The sequence below is a fragment of the Periplaneta americana genome, chromosome 11 (assembly GCF_040183065.1).
Source record: "Periplaneta americana isolate PAMFEO1 chromosome 11, P.americana_PAMFEO1_priV1, whole genome shotgun sequence".
Taxonomy (NCBI): domain Eukaryota; kingdom Metazoa; phylum Arthropoda; class Insecta; order Blattodea; family Blattidae; genus Periplaneta; species Periplaneta americana.
Window position 1 is genome coordinate 7,560,571 of NC_091127.1, and position 16,895 is coordinate 7,577,465.

At 35.5% G+C, this 16,895-nt stretch overlaps 1 protein-coding gene and 1 pseudogene across 2 annotated transcripts in view; one reads left to right on the plus strand and one right to left on the minus strand.

Moving 5' to 3' along the window:
* The window catches only part of Atg1 (serine/threonine-protein kinase unc-51-like protein Atg1), a 50,092-nt gene extending 34,100 nt beyond the window's left edge, over positions 1-15,992 (minus strand). Inside the window, exons 1-2 of one of the 2 annotated variants that reach the window (XM_069838890.1) lie at positions 15,578-15,992; positions 15,357-15,449 (exon numbers count right to left, since the gene is read on the minus strand). In XM_069838890.1, the coding sequence (XP_069694991.1) occupies positions 15,357-15,449; positions 15,578-15,667 (183 nt within the window). In that variant the 5' untranslated portion in view covers positions 15,668-15,992. The remainder of the gene's footprint in view (positions 1-15,356; positions 15,450-15,577) is intronic. The other variant, XM_069838891.1, reaches the window with a different exon arrangement.
* LOC138708584 (ATP synthase subunit a-like) lies at positions 134-2,082 on the plus strand (annotated as a pseudogene).
* Positions 15,993-16,895: the final 903 nt, after the last annotated feature.

The window sequence follows — 16,895 nt, forward strand, 5'->3', positions numbered from 1 at the left end:
AGCCTATCGTGTTTAAGCACAATTAAATGCCATCGACCTGGGCCAGGATCAAACCCGCAACTTTATTTCTCAAATATTCCAGTAAGATTATTAACAGAAAAAATATAATTAGTATAAAAATTATAAATTGAAAATGATAAGTAATTTATTTTCAGTGTTTAACCCATCAACAAGTATAATAAATTTATCATTAAATTGAATTAGCACTATATTATTAGGACTATTCATTATCCCAATAAGATTTTGATTAATTCCATCACGACGCTATATTCTATGAAATAAATTATTAACAGATTTACACAAAGAATTCAAAACATTACTCGGAACAAAAAACATTAATAAAGGAGCCTCATTCATTTTCATTTCTCTATTTTCAATAATTATATTTAATAATTTTCTAGGTCTATTCCCATATATCTTTACCAGAACAAGTCATATAACATTAACATTATCTCTAGCATTACCACTTTGAATCAGCTTTATGTTATCTGGTTGAATTAATAATAATCAACATATATTTGCACATCTTGTACCTCAAGGAACTCCTCCAATTTTAATACCATTTATAGTATGTATTGAAACAATTAGTAACATAATTCGACCAGGAACGCTGGCAGTACGATTAGCTGCTAATATAATTGCTGGACAGACTGCGCTACCCAGGCCGATGATTCAATGAGTCTGAGGATAAAAAAAAAACACACACACACCAGTGCAAGAATTTGCTAATGCATTTGTACAACTTTATACTTGAAAGATTCCTTAAACATAAAAGTTTTAGTCCACACCTGTGAAGTAACGGTTAGCACGTCTAGCCGCGAAACCAGGTGGCCCGGGTTCGATTCCCGGTCAAGGCAATTTACCTGGTTGAGGCTTTTTCCGGGGTTTTCCCTCAATCCAATATGAGCAAATGCTGGGTAACTTTCGGTGCTGGACCACGGACTCATTTCATCGGCATTATCACCTTCATCTCATTCAGACGCTAAATAATCTAAGATGTTGATAAAGTGTCGTAAAATAACCTACTAAAATAAAAATAAATAAAAGTTTTATTTCAAGGATTACTTAAACTGATGGGACTACCAGTAATAATATCATAAAGAAAGTTGTCTTGGTTATATTTCATATTAAACTATAAATGTTATCATAGCCTGTGATACATAGTTATGCATAAGTGCCAAAAAGTTATGGTATGCTTGTTTTGGCAGGTTCCAAGTTGACTAACATGGATCATTCTTTGAAACATATAGACAATTTAGTTTGGGATGGCACAAAAGATGTCAAAAAATTTTCTGTACAGTAAAATAAATGTAGGACTTGCAATGAAATTGTACCCTGCCTGAAGTGTTTTCAAACAGACACTACGAACCACAGCATTCCTTAAAGGCAGCAAATTTCACAAGGTTTGCTCTGATTTCGGATATTACGAAATACTGCTATAATTTCTTTTTATTACGAGATAATTTGAAATAACTTGAGCTTTCCACATAACATAACAGAAAATAATGTGTTTCTGAAAATCTCTTCTAAGCAACTATAAATTTTAATTTTCTATGAATAAGTATCTTTTTTTTTTCGCGAATGATGCAATTGTGGCCAATGTAACTCTTCTAATGAAGGCAAGCTGTTTAATGAAGGACATCACTGAAAACAACTCCTGCTATTGTTTTGTATAATTTAAAATTGTAGAAATCAATGGCGTGCATACCTTTGGAGACTTTATGCCATAACATGGAAATTTGAATCCACAGACCATGGGTTCTGTACCTCAAGTTGCTTGTCTAGTATTAATACACAGTGAAAATATTGCAACACTTTTCGTTCATTCATAGTGTTCTGCCAAAGGGCAAGTCTTTCACTGCAAACCCAGTGTTCTCCAGTCTTTCCTATTTTATATTCTTCATCTTATACAGTTTCAGTTGCTAGAAATTGGAACTCGCTACTGAGTGATGTAAGGGATCGTTGGACAACAACTTCATTTAGGTCAAAATTACATAAATTCTTACTTAACAAATTAATTGCTGATTAATATTTATTACATATTATAATGAAACTAACATCTGTCCATTCTTATTATTATCATTAATTTCTCTGAATAGATTTACAAAACCTCTAATGGCAATTACATTAATATTCTCATTATAGAAATATATTTTAGATTTATATATAGGCCTATATATTTTTTTTTTCTCCCTGTAACATAGTTCTAGTAAGCTTATATTAAATTAATTTTCATCATTTTACTAGCTATCTCAAACCTCTAATTATAATTGATTGAATTAAATTAGCTCATAAATTAAGTTACTACTTTACCTTATAGGTTTATCTAAATTTAAATAAATATGTAGTCTACTAGTCGTTAACTTAACTGAAGAATATTGCTGGAGAACCTTTTAAGTGTAGTGTAAATATTCGTAATTTAAATATGTACTGTATTGATTAAGGCTGGTTGAGTGGAAAAGAAGGCCTTATGGCCTTAACTCTGCTAGCGAAAATAAGACATTATTATTATTATTATTATTATTATTATTATTATTATTCTGCCTTCCTCTTAGCCTCTGCATATGATCCATATATTTTAATGTCGTCTATTATTTGATATCTTCTTCTGCCCTGAACTCTTCTCCCATTCATCATTCCTCGCACACTACTCTCTTTTTCACATGTTAAAAGATCTCAGGGGCCCCAGCGTGAAGGATAGTGAATTTGTCTAATTAGGCCCTCCGGACTTCATCGAAATTCACTGCAAGGGTTAAATATCAGTTCTATCAGGGTTATTGTTCATTAACGACCCGTATTTTGACGAAAATCTTGAAACTGGCATTTTCCAGCACCACAATACTTTATATTTATATTCTGTATAATGACGAAGTGAAAAGGAAAGTGAATTCAAGTACCCACAATGAAAGGTGTAAAAAACCGTGCAATGATTAAAAAAATTTAACAAGTTGAAACAACAGAAACATCTGAATTCCAAGTACTAAAAATTGAGCAAATATATAAACATACATTACTAACTTATTTTCACAAAAATCGAATGAATTTTATAACTGAAAAGCATATACATAACACCAGAAGAAATGTCCCAACTCTTTTGGCAGAACCTAAATGCCACACTACAGCTGGATTAAGACACAGTAGGAATTCTGGACCAAGGCTATACAATTCAGTATTGAAAAATAATCCAGACCTAAGCAATTTACACATTCTTAAGTTTAAAAATAAAGTGAAAATGTTTGTATGATATTTGAAAAATTGTATTATAATTTTTTTAAGTGTTACTAGCATTATATGGTACTAATTTTTATTGTATTTATCTGATGCATGTAACCTATAAGATAAAACATTGTAATAAATATAAATAGATCATTTTCTTAATTAATAACAGTGTATATCTCCAATAAATGATTCCTTAGCATCGCCACAGATACACTTGATTGTACTTGTCACTAGAAAGTTTTTGAAATTTACATTTTCCCCGCCATTCATAAAATATTTTGATATGATACCTCTTGCACAAAAGGAGAGATCTATAACTGAAACTCGATTAATATATTTCAGTATTATTTGTATTTACCCTGGTAATAATGAACAGTTTGACTCGTAGACATTTTGTTTTTTCAGCATTAACTTCCCATGATTTTACGAGAAGATTAGAAGAGAACGGCAGTTACGTAGACTTTCAGCTCCCCCCTACTACCATTAATGCACAACACAATGTCAATACGGCAGTTGCTGTCGTCTGCGATACAACGAACTTTTCTGTTGATTTTCGAGTTTGGCATTTTTTCCGGTTATTATATGCTTATTTAAGTTGTGTTAACTCTCGCTAGTGGCTTTATATTTTATTTTATCCATCTTAGTATTTATTTTATTATTGTAAATATTTTTGTTTTATCACTATTATTATTATTATTATTATTATTATTATTATTATTGTTGTTGTTGTTGTTACTATTATTTATTTATATCATCAGCATTATTATCTGAACCCTGTAAAATTTATGTAGACTACTGGACTGTACCCGAGCACGAGCATATGCTCATTTCGGGTATATATTCATATGTATTCATTTCAAATGTAAATTGTAAATAAATTTGAAAATAAAATTTGAAATCTCTTAATGCCAGCTAATAATGCTACAATAAGGATGCTACATACACTACCATTAAACTAATTCATATTGAAAACAAAGTAAGGAATGAAAGAAGCCACACAGTATTCTGGAGTCATCAGAGAAAAATGAAAAGTTCACATGAAAATTTACCAGTGTTGAACAGTTTTGATGAGTGTGTAATTTATATAAGTAACTGTTCGTTTCTATAAGAAAGAAAATCATGTTCCAATAGCACTAAGCTTCTGCCTATTATTCAACAGACAACACGTTTTCCAGAGAAGTCACTTTTGAGGTAGATGGAAAGAAGTGTGCATCTAAGCACGAAGTGTTGAGTGAACAAGCAAGCATTCTGACTGGCAGGTAAAATATATATAAAAAAATGAAAGTTGCAGAAAAATTAAATCATATATTGTTTTTATCAACGAATCGAAGATTGTCAGTGATTTTTTTACTTGGTTATTTAACGATGCTGTATCAACTACGAGGTTATTTAGCATCGATGGAATTGGTGATAGTGAGATGACATTTGGCGAGATGATGCCGAGGATTTGCCATAGATTACCTGACATTTTCCTTATGGCTGGGGGAAAACCTCGGAAAAAACCCAACCAAGTAATCAGCCCAAGCAGGAATCGAACCTGTGCCTGAACGCAACTTCGGATCGGCAGGCAAGCACCTTAGTCAACTGAGCTATGCCGGTGGCCTTGTCCGCAGTATGATATTTAGGAAGTGTTGACAACATTAAGCTGTTCTAGGCATTCAAATAACTGTGAAATCATTAAATATAGGCTGACAGTGATGCGTGCTACTGGATCAAGTGGCTTCACTGATGATGATGCAAAATCACTTTTTAATGTTGCAATTTGTTATTAATGAAGAAAAATTCGCTCCGGTGCCGGGGATCGAACCCGGGTCCTCAGTTCTATGCACAGAGTGCTCTAACCACTGAGCTATGCCGGGACTCAATCCACAGCACTGCACTGAACCTTTCTCCTTTGGTATTTTCCCTCTGTGACCTTATTTCATGTTCGACATAAATGTTGACACATATATTGTCATCATTAGGGCTAGGATTTTGATGACCTATAAATCATGAAAAAAATGTCCTAAAAACAATGCATTTATGAACTAAAAATCTTAAAAAAAAAATGCCCTAAAAATTGATCCTACATAATTGGCTTAGTAGGAATATTAATATCTAGAGTAGTAATTAAATTAAATTCTAGTACCAACATTCAAGTTTATTTAATTTTACATAATATTTCTAAGTAGTACACTTTAATTAATTACTTCACCTGATGTAGTTCCATGTAGTCCACCACAAGGCCACTCTTATCCGGAATTATATAGCAGGTATAGAAGGGGTGGTTGGACTGATCCATTATGTGGGGGTGTACTACGTTTTTATTTTATTGGATTATTTTACGACGCTGTATCAACATCTAGGTTATTTAGCGTCTGAATGAAATGAAGGTGATAATGCCGGTGAAATGAGTCCGGGGTCCAGCACCGAAAGTTACCCAGCATTTGCTGCATTGGGCTGAGGGAAAACCCCGGAAAAAACCTCAACCAGGTAACTTGCCCCGACCGGGATTCGAACCCGGGCCACCTGATTTCGCGGCCAGATGCGCTGACCGTTACTCCACAGGTGTGGTATGTACTACTTTAAAATGATAATATTTGTATAGAAAAATTATTAAAATAATATACACAATAATGGGTATTAATTGAAAAAAATATGTAGAGAAAATATCAAAGGAAATAAATAATATTTTACATCAATAATGAGGATTTATGGCTAAAATTAAATGAAAATACCCCAAAAATGACCGAATAAAACAAAAAATGCTCTTATGAGTTGTAAGACGTAAAAAATGCAAAAAAAAATGCCCTAACAAATATGTTTTAAATAACTCAGTTTATCACATAACATATAAATACTAAAGCGGCTATGTTTCTGGCTTACTAGAAAAAAGATGCAATTTCATCAAAATCCTAGCCCTACTCATCATAGAAGGAGCATACTCATTTGAGTGACTTGGTGGCCAGGATTCCACAGTAATTTTTCTTCATTAATAACAAATGGTAACTGTAACAGATAATTCTATAGGACAAAAAAAAATTTTTTTCTTTACGTAAGTTTTTAATGTTTGATAATTATGACAGCCAATTGAGTAGTTCAAATTATGACAAAGGAGGCTAGAAAAGTCAACTCCCAATATTCTTCAAAATGAGGTCACTGCTATCTACAACACATCCTATCACAGAGATGAAGTGCTGTCATCACTGAGTCCACTGAAGGACATGATGAACTGACTTAAAGGAAATGGCATAAACTGTGAATCCCTTATAAGGAAAATAAACAAGGGAGGAAGTGTTTAAGATTACCCAATCACTGGCAGTGCATGTTGCTGTATTGTTACTTTTAACATATATGCGACATCAATGTCACTGAGTCATTGAGGAGCAAATAAAGAGAAAAAACAATGACACTGTTAACTTGTCACTCCAGAAATTAACTGAAGTAACCAAAAGGGCTAGTGAATCTGGAGAAATACTAGTGGAAAAGACACGATATGGTTTTAGATATTATAGACAGAACAAGTTAATAGCAATTCCAATAGCAACTTGAATGGAAATGAATGTGACAATTCTAGCAGTCGACTGAGGCATGAAAACAATATCCGATATACAGGGTGTTTAAAAAATACGGGGCATAACTTCAGGTATGTATTTCCCACATGTAGACAATCAAAATAGTTCATTACAACATGTGTCCGGAAATGCTTCATTTCCGAGTTATGGCCTTCACAACATTGAAATTCACGGAACGTTCTTCTTTCCGCAGGTCGTTGTCATTACAGAAGATGTTCAAAATGTCCACCTCCTGCTTGAATACAGACCTCACATCGATGTCTCATTGACCTGCGAACACGATCCCAAACTCCAGGAGTATTGTGTATGTCCTCAGAACATGCCACAATTCGATTCCGAAGGGATTCCAAATCAGGCACCGGAGACGAATAAACCAATGATTTTAAATGGCCCCACAAGTAGAAATCGAGAGGGTTCAGATCAGGTGAGCGTGGAGGCCAAGCAATTGGGCCACCTCTACCTATCCATCGATCAGGAAACCTTCGATCCAAATACTGGCGAGCCGTACGACTGAAGTGTGCAGGAGCACCATCATGCAAGAAGTGAATGTGTTGACGATTGATCAGTGGAGTGTCTTCTAAAACATGAGGTATGGTGTTTTCCAGGAAGTTTGTGTACGCATGCCCCGTAAATCTGTTTACAAGTACATGGGGTCCAACTAATCGATCACCAATGATACTGGCCCACATGTTGAGGGAGAACCGCACCTGGTGATGAGATGGAACAGTTGCACGTGGGTTTTCATACGCCCATACATGCTGATTGTGGAAATTTGTTATGCCATCTCGTGTGAACTGTGCTTCATCTGTATATAATACTAAGGCAGGAAAGTTCGGATTTACACCACACTGCTGCAAGAACCACTGACAGAACCTAACTCGTGCAGGGTAATCTGCTGGTGACAGGGCCTGTACACGTTGCAAATGATAAGGATACAATTGATACTCTTTCAACAGTCTCCAGACAGTCAGGAACATTGACTTGCAACGCCACCCTTCGTGTGCTGATAGAAGGAGTCATATTCACAGCCTCCAGAATCTCCTCCTGTACTTCTGGAGTTGTAGATCTTGGTCGTCCCCTTCCCAAACCAGGAGAGTTAAATTTTCCATACTCGCACAGACGGTAATGGAGACGTACAAATGTCTTCCGAACTGGACATTGTCGCTGTGGGTACCTCTCCTGGTACAAACGACGAGCCAGCGCAGCATTGCCGTCCACCTTACCGTACATGAAGTGTATCTCTGCCAGCTCTTTATTTGAATACATGTCGCACAGTCTAACGCCTACACAACACTGAATGTAACCTTCGCCTCGGAATGAACTGTCAGAGTGCCCTCTTAATGTCTCCTTTGACGGCAACGTCCTGCGGAAACAAAAACGTTCCGGTGAATTTGAATGTTGTGAAGGCCATAACTCGGAATTAAAGCATTTCCGGGCACATGATGTAATGAACTATTTTGATTGTCTACATGTGGGAAATACATACCTGAAATTATGCCCCGTATTTTTGAAACACCCTGTATAAAGAGCAGACATGTTATGGCTCTTCCTCTGCACTGGTCCTCCTCCCTAGCTGCTTTACGTTGCTCATGCAGCCAGGGAAGAACTGGAAAGTTCACTCTCTTAGTGATATCTCAGAGCAGACTGTCCACTCCATGTTATGAATGATTATGTTTAACTTCGGACTCACAGGTTTATTTGGAGGCTTTTTCAAATGTTGATAGCTGTTTTAAAGCTTTTTTTTTACAATTCACGATGTTTTGTGTCAGATAAGTAGTGTACAATAAATATAAACTGTTTATTTTCAATCAAAGAGTATGTGGAACAATTAATAGAACATTTAGAAACAAAATACGTGAAGAAACAAAATTAAAGTTTTATAAAGTCATGGCTGTACCTACGCTGGCATACGGAAGTGAGACTTGGACATTAACCAAGAAGCAACAGAGCAAAATACAGACGACAGAAATGAAATTTCTAAGAAATGTGAAAGGATGCATAAGACAAGAGTTAGAAATGTTTAATATAAATGAAAGATTAAAAGATTTTAAACAAAATTGGAAAGAACATGTTGATAGGATGTCAGATACCAGACTTACTAAACAAATAATGCAATATCATCCTAAAGGAAGAAGATCGGTGGGCAGACCTAGAAAACGATGGCTGGAGGACTTTGAAGACGGAACAGGCATTTGGTTGCCCATACCATGAAGTGATGATTATGATGATGATGATGATGATTTTCAATCATATGACTTATTGTTTTTAATTTATGCTAACACATGTTAAGAATTGAAAAATAATACCATGTATAAATGTTTTTGCTTTATTTGGGCAACTTCAGATAGTTACTTGCAATAGCTATATACTCGTATTCTAAATTCGATATTATGATTACAAACTTTTCATGTTACTTTTACTCAACTTATGCTTGTATGACTATATCAATATTTTTGTGTTCTTTAATATTAGTCTGTAATCATTAACTTGTATTATTGCAAATTACATCAGCTTCTTTTGTTTCTGGCTAAGTGGAAGAGAAGCCTGATGGCCTTAACTTCGCCAGAATAAATAAATACAGTAGAACTTGGTTATAACGACATCCAAGGGACCTTGAAAATTATGTTGTTATAAACGAGTGTCGTAGTAACCGAGATTCATATTATCAGTCTAGTGAGGTGCAAAATGAAAAATAATAAACATAATTAGGCTTATTTTAGATTTATGTATTCACTTTTAAGCATATCATGAACACAATAAAATACATGTACAATTATAAATAAAGTATTCTGTATTAAAACAGTTTCTTCATTACTCACCAAACTTATTTACTAAGGTGTGAAGTAATCAGTCATTTTACTCTGTTGTCTCCTGCTTGCCCAATATACACTTTCTAAATTAAATTCTATGTTCATTATTTCAGTTGCAATTTCACTGCTCCTTCTCCTAGCTTCATACTCCCTCCTTTAGCTTCATAGAAATGTTCACAATTCTAATGGCTTCTAAAGTGTCACTCACTTCTTCTAGTGGCCATACTGCGTTATAATGCGTGCACTTTGTGAAAATTTCCTGTCGAAACTGACCGCATGCAGGTACCATTAATACCGCATGAATTCGGGCAGGTTACAATGGGATGGGGAATCTGCCTGCATTCCAGAGGTCTATGATAGAAGGGAACAGTAAAGGATTTGCCAGATTTCAGCAAAATATTTCTTAAAATACTTTGGTTCTTAGTTAGAAAATTGTATTCCAAACTGAGGTTGAAAATGACATTATATCCGAGGTAGACGCATATACGTTTGTCGTATTAAGCAAGGTAGAAAAGCATATGTCTTATGGGGAATTAGTTGGGACCACAGAATATTTGGTGTTGCACAAAACGAGGTCGCTATAACCAAGTTCTACTGTATTATTATTATACTGTACTTTGTTTTTAAGCAGGCATGCGGTAGTCTTCGTAGAAGTTACGCAAACGTTTCTGCTGACATGAAAATATTGTAAGAAAGAAAGATTAACCTACATATGGAATGTACCGATTCAGCTATTTCAGGTTCATGACTTACAGTATGTCGACATCTGATCATCTAATTGGAATAATAAATTATTATGTAAAATAAGACCTAAATATTACAATTAGATTTTTGAAAAGGAGCAAATAATTAAGGTTTAAAGTCTTAAGGGTTATCACGATTGGTTTAAACATGCACTAAAACAAGACGTAAGTGCAAGTTTGAACCAATAAATTATTGAGATTTGCGATAGATTAATTAGTTTAGGAAATTGTATATTTATTATGTAGAACTACATTTGTATATAGATCTTTTGTTAAATTATTAAGTTTTGTACTTTTGTGAACAATATCAATAAAGCTATCTATCTATCTATCTATCTATCTATACTGTACTTATTATTAAGATTTTCTCATAATTTTTACTGGCTAGAACTGACCTGCTTATCAAGACAAAAGACTTTCAGTAATGCGCAGATATGGTTTACAATTAGCCCTTTTGATGACTGAAAAATTCGTCAATGAGCAGAAAAATTATGGCCTGAATTGTTTAGCCTGTCTTACGCACACAACCCTTAATGCTGACTTATTCATACCAAAAACTAATGTATTATTTTTAGTTCGTTATTTAATGGCACTGGTCAACCAAATAGTAGGTTACTTAGTATCGATGGAATTAGTGACAGAGAAAAGGTTATTTGAAGAGATGAAATCAAAGATTTGCCATGAATTACCTGACAGTCACCTCACAGTTGAAGAAAAAAAAAATTCCAAGCAGGAATCGAACTCACACCTGGACGTCACTCTAGAACAGGAGGCAAACGTGCTACTGTCTGAGCTATGCTGATGACTAAAAGTGTCATTTACTTACAAATGGCTTTTAGAGAACGCGGAAATTCATTGCCACCCTCACATAAGCCCGCCATCATCCCTATCCTGAGCAAGATTAATCCAGTCCCTACCATCATATCCCACCTCCTTCAAATCCATTTTAATATTTTTCATCCACCTACATCTTGGTCTCGCAAAAGATCTTTTTTCCTCAGGTTTTCCAACTAACATTCTCAGTAGACCTCTATTATCTGTAATAATGAAGGGGGTGGGCTGAATGGTTAATTGAAAAAATCGGATAATCCATACTATAAAAGATTTTCGCAAATTTAATAAATAATATTTACCTACATTTCCGTAATTTCCCTCATAGTCTTGAATTTAACACGCTAGGTAATGGATCAGAATCCAGACGTTTGAGATGGGCAGGGCATGTAGCACGTATGGGCGAATCCAGAAATGCATATAGAGTGTTAGTTGGGAGAACGGAGGGAAAAAGACCTTTGGGGAGGCCGAGATGTAGATGGGAGGATAATATTAAAATGGATTTGAGGGAGGTGGGATATGATGATAGAGACTGGATTAATCTTGCACAGGATAGGGACCGATGGCGGGCTTATGTGAGGGCGGCAATGAACCTTCGGGTTCCTTAAAAGCCATTTATAAGTAAGTAAGTAAGTAAGGAAGGTAATGGATCAGAAGTTCACTAATTTAATTCTGGTTGTCAATGATGGGTTTTTAACGGCCAAGGAAACTCCTTGTAATGGCTGTCTGTGGAAATATATGAATATTGGAGGGCTCATGTTGTAGATTTATATAATTCATACACTCCAATCTCGTATTCTGAAGCGAGATGAGCCACAGTTTCCCTTTCCCTAAGCCACTCAATTATTTACACTTTTTTTTTTTTTCGATAATTAGCACAACAAGATTTTTTTTTTTTACACCTGTAGAAGACATTTTATGTAGAAATTATACAGTACAATTCGAACAGTAGACAACACACACTGTGTAAGGAAAAAAGGCTTGTAATAGCACTCTCTAGAAAAAATAATGTGCTAATACAATGTACAGTACTTCATATAGGCCTACTTCTGCAGAAAAAAAAGCCAGAGAGAGAGAGACAGATGGATAACCCACCAATTGGTTAATAAATAGAGCGACGTATAATTGGGGTTCTACTGTATATGCAATTCTGAATTCACCCATATACGCTACATGCCCTGTCCATCTCAAACATCTGGATTTAATGTTTCTAATTATGGACTAGACTAGCTGTTTGTAATGATCCCCACAGTAGATTTTCATCTGACGATGAAGAGAGATCCACTCTTCAAAACGTTGTGTTATAATTTTGACAATTAGCAATGGAAAAAGTCCAAACAGCTCAACTATTGAACAATTCACCGTTGCTCTCCCCCCCTTCATTCAGACAAAAAAAAAATGTTATGTTTTATTTAACGACGCTCGCAACTGCAGAGGTTATACCAGCATCGCCGGATGAGCCAGAATTTTGTCCCGCAGGAGTTCTTTTACATGCCAGTAAATCTACTGACATGAGCCTGTCGCATTTAAGCACACTTAAATGCCATCGACCTGGCCTGGGTTCAAACCCGCAACCTTGTGCATAGAAGGCCAGCGCTATACCAACTTGCCAACCAGGTCGACCCATTCAGATCAATAATAATTATAATGTATGCAGTTCTGCGTTGTGTAACTTTCTCCATTCTCCTGTAACTTCATCCCTCTTAGCTCCAAATATTTTCCTAAGCACCTTATTCTCAACACTCTTAGCCTCTGTTGTTTTTTCAAAGTGAGAACTCAAGTTTTACGGCTATACAGAACAACTGGTAGTAATATAACTTTTATAAATTTTAACTATTGTAATAAGATTAAATGTATATTAACAGAATTTTGGCTAAGTGTTCAATTTCTCAGTTATGATGATAAGACTCCTGCATAAGAATTCATACAACTCAGTCTGTCTCTTTCTATTGCGTCCACATCTGTGGAGTAACGGTCAGCGCGTCTGGCCGCGAAACAGGTGGCCCGGGTTCGATTCCCGGTCGGGGCAAGTTACCTGGTTGAGGTTTTTTTCCGGGGTTTTCCCTCAACCCAATATGAGCAAATGCTGGGTAACTTTCGGTGGTGGACCCTGGACTCATTTCACCGGCATTGTCACCTTCATCACATTCAGACGCTAAATAACCTTAGATGTTGATAAAGCGTCGTAAAATAACCTACTAAAATAAAAAAAAATCTTTCTATTGCCACACCCCTTCTTTCTTCCTTCCATATCAAATAAACACACCATTAGGTGAACAGTATAGATGTTACATGTTATGTTTTATTTAACGACACAACTGCAGAGGTTATACCAACGTCGCCGGATGTGCCGGAATTTTGTCCCGCAGGAGTTCTTTTACATGCCAGTAAATCTACTGACATGAGCCTGTCGCCATCGACCTGGCCTGGGATCGAACCCGCAACCTTGGGCATAGAAGGCCAGCGCTATACCAACTTGCCAACCAGGTCGACAACAGTATACAGCAGAACAGATTTCACGGCCGGCCGGCTATGAGCAAGGAGGTGGGGGACTCCAGACCGTGCGAGGCCGTGAAACCTGTTCTGCTCTATACTGTTCATCCAGTATTTTAAAAAATAGGCGCAAAGCATTAGGAGAGATTCTTTCCATGGTAACCGTATTTGACTCATGTTTATACCACATTAAGACATTTCCACAACTTCTAATTAACACTGCCCATCATCTAGTGTTACAAAATGGAATGGTGGGTTAGAGGAAAAATAGTACCAATATCTGGGTTTGTTAATGAGATTTCTTATGCCAGAGTGCTTTTCTTAGACCTTAGTGGCCTTCCAATAATATTAAAGATATTTCTATGTTAAAGGTTAAGTCAGGACATGTTACGCGAAAACCTTTCTTAGTGTTTAGCGACTTAAAAATGTTCTGATTATTGCGTTTTTAAACATTTCTCCTATTCTTTCAACACTTTATCACATGCAGTATTAGTTCGTGACTGAAAGTTGTCCTTTGACAGACATATAAAACTGTTAATATGTATTTCCTCCATATGGTATCATGAAAAGGTACACATATTAACATTATTATATGTATTACTACTGTTATTATCACTATTCTCTACTCTATAATTACATTGTTGAATGGATGAAATAAATAAATATGGTTGAACAAACAATGGGAATTGCACATCAACAAGGTTAAAATCTGCTTTCTTCCTCAGCAAATGTAAACTATCAATTTGCATCTTTTTTATAGGATCACGTGAATATAATGTGACAGTAACAAAGACAAGCTTCTAAAATACATGGCTGTTGATACAGCTGTCCAATCAGGCGCACATTTGAGTTGTAAATTATGAAGTCCTATAAACTGCATATTTCGTAGTCCAGCGTTCATAAAATACATAAGTTCTTTGAACTTTCACAGATGGCAGCATTTGTCAAAATGGAAACTACCAAAATAAAGTTTAATGTGTAAATTTATTACAAGACTTTTAATAATCTTCTAACTAAATATAAGAGGAAATTTTCTGTACATAACTTCTCAACAGCTCTGTCGGTAGTGACAAAACCAAGCATAGACTTCGAAATATAAATCTGAAATATAACGTCACAGTCTACTATATAGTCACGAAGCTTGAGTTTTGAGGGTGCTAGAAACAATAGACTGTGACGGTTCTATTTTGCATTGCCTGTAATGAGGCGATATTAGCGATCCTAGTGGTGAGCAACTATGTAATGTTTGCATATTTACTACGTACTGAGCTTCGCGACTGTATATACTAGACTGTGATAACGTGTAAAATGGGACTTAGTAGCCTACCTACTAAACTTTACTTCCTCTACGAAGGTACAGATTTGTGTACGTTACGAAATTAACAGAAATTTTTGCTTAGCAGGATGATAGGTCTGACGTTCACTTAGATGTTTACATAAGTAAATGTCAGGCCAATTGTACTATTTCCAAAATTCATACTAAATGTACCATGGTAAAGTTAATCCAGAAGATACGTGACCGGCCGTGCTCCATTTCAACTAAATAAATAGTAAAGAATTTGGTCTTAAAACTGTTTTAAATACCAGTTTGCTTGAAAAATGAAGCCATCATTCTTCATACCGGGATCAAATTTAAATGTTACGGAATTCTACCACATATCTTCCTTCAAATGCCCATCAATATCATAATCCAGTACAAATCATACCTTCAATATTTTAATCTCCTTCCCCAGCAAGTTCTGTGATTTAGCTAAATTCTTCTTTGTGATACTCTTGATGGCGACCACAAAATTTGGGTTCTAGAAGAGAAAGATACAAATTAACATCAGGGTCGTATTAAATTATACATTAACTTCATGTACATTCATATACTGTAACTTTATAATGCATGAGTAACATAACTGGTATAAAATACGTTTTGCCTTACCTTCCTATGTCTACCTTTGAAGACAACAGCAAAGGCGCCATGGCCAATTAAATCTTTGCTATTATATTCGAAATCACCAACACACTCCATTATCGCAAATTTAATCTTGTACTATATTGTATTTGTATATATCGAAAAAGATTCACAAAATGAACAAACCACACGTAATGAGAATGGTGTGGGTTATAAAGGGATCAATAATCGAAATGTTTACAAATTCGAATTACAGTTATTCATTGTCCATAATATCGGATTCTTGACCGTCACATCGTTGAGACTGAGTATTGCTCATTCCATAACACGAATAGTCACATTATAAACACTAAATACATCCATTATTTGCATTAAATAACAAACGTCAGTACTGACATCCTCCATCTTTTTGATCACAGCTGTTCACTCGTTGCAGTAATAATATTACGCCAAGAAAGTAGTGCGAAGCATTTACCAAGAACATCATTTTTCAGTAAATTCTAAAGAGAAAGTGACATTGTTTTGTGAAAGATAAATAAAAACGACTTAATATTTATTTTTATCTTACTGCCAGAATAAATAATGTATCTTTCGAAAAGAAACATCAATCCGCTAAAATTAGCAATACAGTCTGGAGCATCTTTGTCAACCGGACAATGTAGCCAACATGCTAAGTTTGATGCGATAGATAATTAAAACCCAAAATCGCTTTACCAAAATGTTATAAAATAATACAGTCCTCCGCTGTTTTAGACGATAGCATTTCTAGCTACTGACAAATTTCAATCTATTAGCTACAAAACTAGGGTTTCGGATATATTTCTCCACAAGAAGTGGAGTTTTATGCAACTATGAGCAACAATGGGTGTGATCTCTTGTTCTCTGTTGAGTTACACAGTGGACTTGCGCAATGCTAACCGCATGACCAAGGAGTCTCTTTAGCTGTAGATGTCAAATGACACTTCATAATACTTACAAGAGTCGAGTCGTGGTTATGGCGGTTTGTTGTCGACGCGGGAATTTCAAAGCGTTATTTGCCGTTTGTCGTATTGCTTTAAATACTGGTTGCTTTGTTACAGCCCAGATCACATACGTATATAACAGATTGCTCAGCCGCACAGGCTTTGACGGCAATATCTTTTATCAATTTCACTATGCTGTCATTAGAAGTCACGTTATAACTCTCATTTGAATTGCATGGAGCACTGTACTTCCATCTAGTAGTCGTTTCCAATCGACGATGGCGAACCTGATGGTTGTTCTCTTCCACATATTACCGATTTTAACATGAGGATGGGCAATCTGTTATATATGTGATCAAGGGTTATAGGCAGCGCTTCTTTTC